The following is a 2511-nucleotide window of genomic DNA, read 5'->3' as shown; positions in this document are numbered from 1 at the left end:
CTTTAATATAAGATGCGATGAACGACCTTTTAGGTGTACAGATAGGCAGGGGAAGAGAAATGGCGATCCTTAGGGAGAATTACACAGGGGGAGGAAATAGCAAGAAAATGAAGTCGAAGAGAGACGAAGGACTGCAAGCTCGCAAGGAAACCTATCACGAAGATCAATTCAAAAACTACAAACGTTTGGAGAGGAATATGGGAGGGCCCTGGAACAAAAAAGTTACAAAAGTGTTCAAGGCCAATGCGATCCATAGAGCAGGATGTCGATTAGGCATCTTTACTTTGCACAGTTTCACGTTCAGTACCTGCTACCGACAGTACAGGCTGCATGTCTGTAAGGAAATGCAAGAAAATGCAGACTGCTAACCTACAAAGACAACCACGGAGACCCTGCAGGTGGTCCGGTCAATGTGATTGGCTGACTAATATGTTAGCTATCTAATCTGAATCCCTGTGTCAGGGGTTATAACGAAGGGAGAAGGAGAAGAACTTCAAGGAAAACGAGCAAGCATTTTCGGGCTTGCATGGCTTTAGAGGAACAGGTTGGAACCTCGCATAAGCTGAGCCGAGACACAAGCTTGGTACAGTTTTGGCACCTGGCCGTTCTAAGCTTCAAAGGTGATTCAGTGCAAGCATTCGCATTCATTCCGAGATATCGTACAGCGACCACCAATCTTCGGGGGTTATCCATTTCAACTTCTTTTCTCACATACCAACCTAACGTACCTAGGGACCTATATACAAAGAACAGCAGTAAATCAGAGCAAACACCCGAGCCGCCCGGATACGGATCCAAGCAACAGATAGCAGCAACGCACCCTATAATGTATCTTTCGTGATCAACTGCAAGATTGTCTAGGTAGTGGGCGAGTGAGAGATGATTGGAGGTTTCATCCCTATGTTTGATTAGAGCCAGAGAGATCTATGTAAGTGAATAAAATGGGTCCTGGGAATATGGAATTCTGAAACTTTCCCGTCCTTCATTGAAAGCATAAATAAAGCTGCCAGCAGCTCCTTGATAAATTTCTCTAGATATATCCTCCATATGTATAGATAGACCTGTAATTCATGAATAAACTTGAAAACCGAAAAATAAAATTAAATTAAACCCAGTCTGATATGATTTCTATGCATTCATTAGCTTTTTTTCATTGACTGCCCAAAAGTCAACCGCAACTCCTTACCTCCATTAGTAGGTTTCACTGCTGAGACCACCAGTGAGTCCCAACTTTCAGGCACGTGCACGTGATGTCGCTCCGACCAACACACGCGCTTTACTCAGTACCTAGGTTCAGCCTTCAGGTATGTTACTCTCTCTACCTTTATTCAACATTAACGACATCTCATCATATGTCTGACATCTATCCCCGCATTACATAGGTCAGGTTATTTCAAGAAGATCCTGCAGCCTGTCTGTAACTGAACTTCTATTTCTCTCTGCCTTTTTTTTTTCTTTGTACACGCCTCAACCATGGCGTCCCAATCTTCCCTGGACCCGCTGGACGTCCTGCAGGCCATGGTCGACAACGTCGTAAGGAGCACTCTCATACTCATGTGATGAACAACTCAAACCCCCCCGCTAACACTCTATCCAGCTGGTTCACACTGGTAAAGCCCTCAGGGCCTCGCGTAAAGATGTTCAGGGCAATGCGCAGTCAAGCCAAGCGACACTCAAGTCCAAGTTGCCTGAATCTATTGACGGCTTCCGAGAAGCCTTGCACAAGTTGGAATGGGATATCGTGAGTTTTTTCTAACCCTTTCCACCTCATCATGTTGCCAATTCTCATGCTTCCCTAGATCGATGCCAAATCTGTCTTGATGCGTGACATCAAGCGGATACAGGCGCAGAAGCAGCAACAGAGTCAACAGCTTCCAAAACAGCAACCTGTTCCAGCACCTCAGCCCGTTGAGTCTCAGTCCAAGTCGCCCATGGTTATTGACCTTGAGTCGTCACCGCCTCCGCCTCCTCAGGACCAGCCCATGACGGAGCTCAAGGCCAACAAGCCAGTCGCCCCTTTTCCTGACATGGGCATGGGGCTCCCCGATATCGGTCAGTCCGACCCGGTGATGAAGGATGAAGCCAGTCAAAACATGGCACAAACTACAGCGCCCGAGCAACCCAAGATAAAACCCAGCGCCTCTCCGGCGCCAGCCGTAACTGCTGCCATGGCCCCTATGGCCCCAATGCCGGTCATGGAGCAAAAGTCACTGGATAACCAGAACAGTGACGTGATGGACCTTACGGCTGATGGACCTCACTCAGAACTTAATTTTACAAATATGCAGTTTACTTTGGCTCCGACGAACAACGACTCACAAGATCCATCCACCACTCAGGAGACGTTGTTCGACTCGGCAACATTTGCTCCCCCTGAGGGTGCTGATAATATCCTGGGTCTCGACGACCTCATACCAACCAACAACAACTCACAGACGAATATGCCTCAGTTGCCTACTAGCTCTGGTGCGAATGCAGTCAAGCAGGAGCCTGCCGTGAATACAGATAACC

General features: G+C 47.5%; 2 protein-coding genes across 2 annotated transcripts; both read left to right on the top strand.

Annotated features, from left to right (window-relative positions):
* Window positions 1–59: 59 nt before the first annotated feature.
* On the top strand, window positions 60–368 carry FGSG_12735 (uncharacterized protein; the record flags this gene model as incomplete). The annotated part of the gene is made up of 1 exon (XM_011325649.1): window positions 60–368. One exon carries the CDS (start codon window positions 60–62, stop codon window positions 366–368), a length of 309 nt encoding a protein of 102 aa, XP_011323951.1.
* A 1105-nt stretch (window positions 369–1473) lies between these two features.
* FGSG_12734 (uncharacterized protein) lies at window positions 1474–2499 on the top strand (the record flags this gene model as incomplete). Its single annotated transcript, XM_011325648.1, has 4 exons — window positions 1474–1533; window positions 1598–1741; window positions 1845–2347; window positions 2451–2499. 4 exons carry the CDS (start codon window positions 1474–1476, stop codon window positions 2497–2499), a joined length of 756 nt encoding a protein of 251 aa, XP_011323950.1.
* Window positions 2500–2511: the final 12 nt, after the last annotated feature.

This window comes from Fusarium graminearum, chromosome 3 (genome assembly GCF_000240135.3).
Source record: "Fusarium graminearum PH-1 chromosome 3, whole genome shotgun sequence".
Lineage (NCBI taxonomy): Eukaryota > Fungi > Ascomycota > Sordariomycetes > Hypocreales > Nectriaceae > Fusarium > Fusarium graminearum.
Note: the sequence above shows the minus strand (reverse complement) of the source record. Positions and strands in the feature narration are given on the sequence as shown.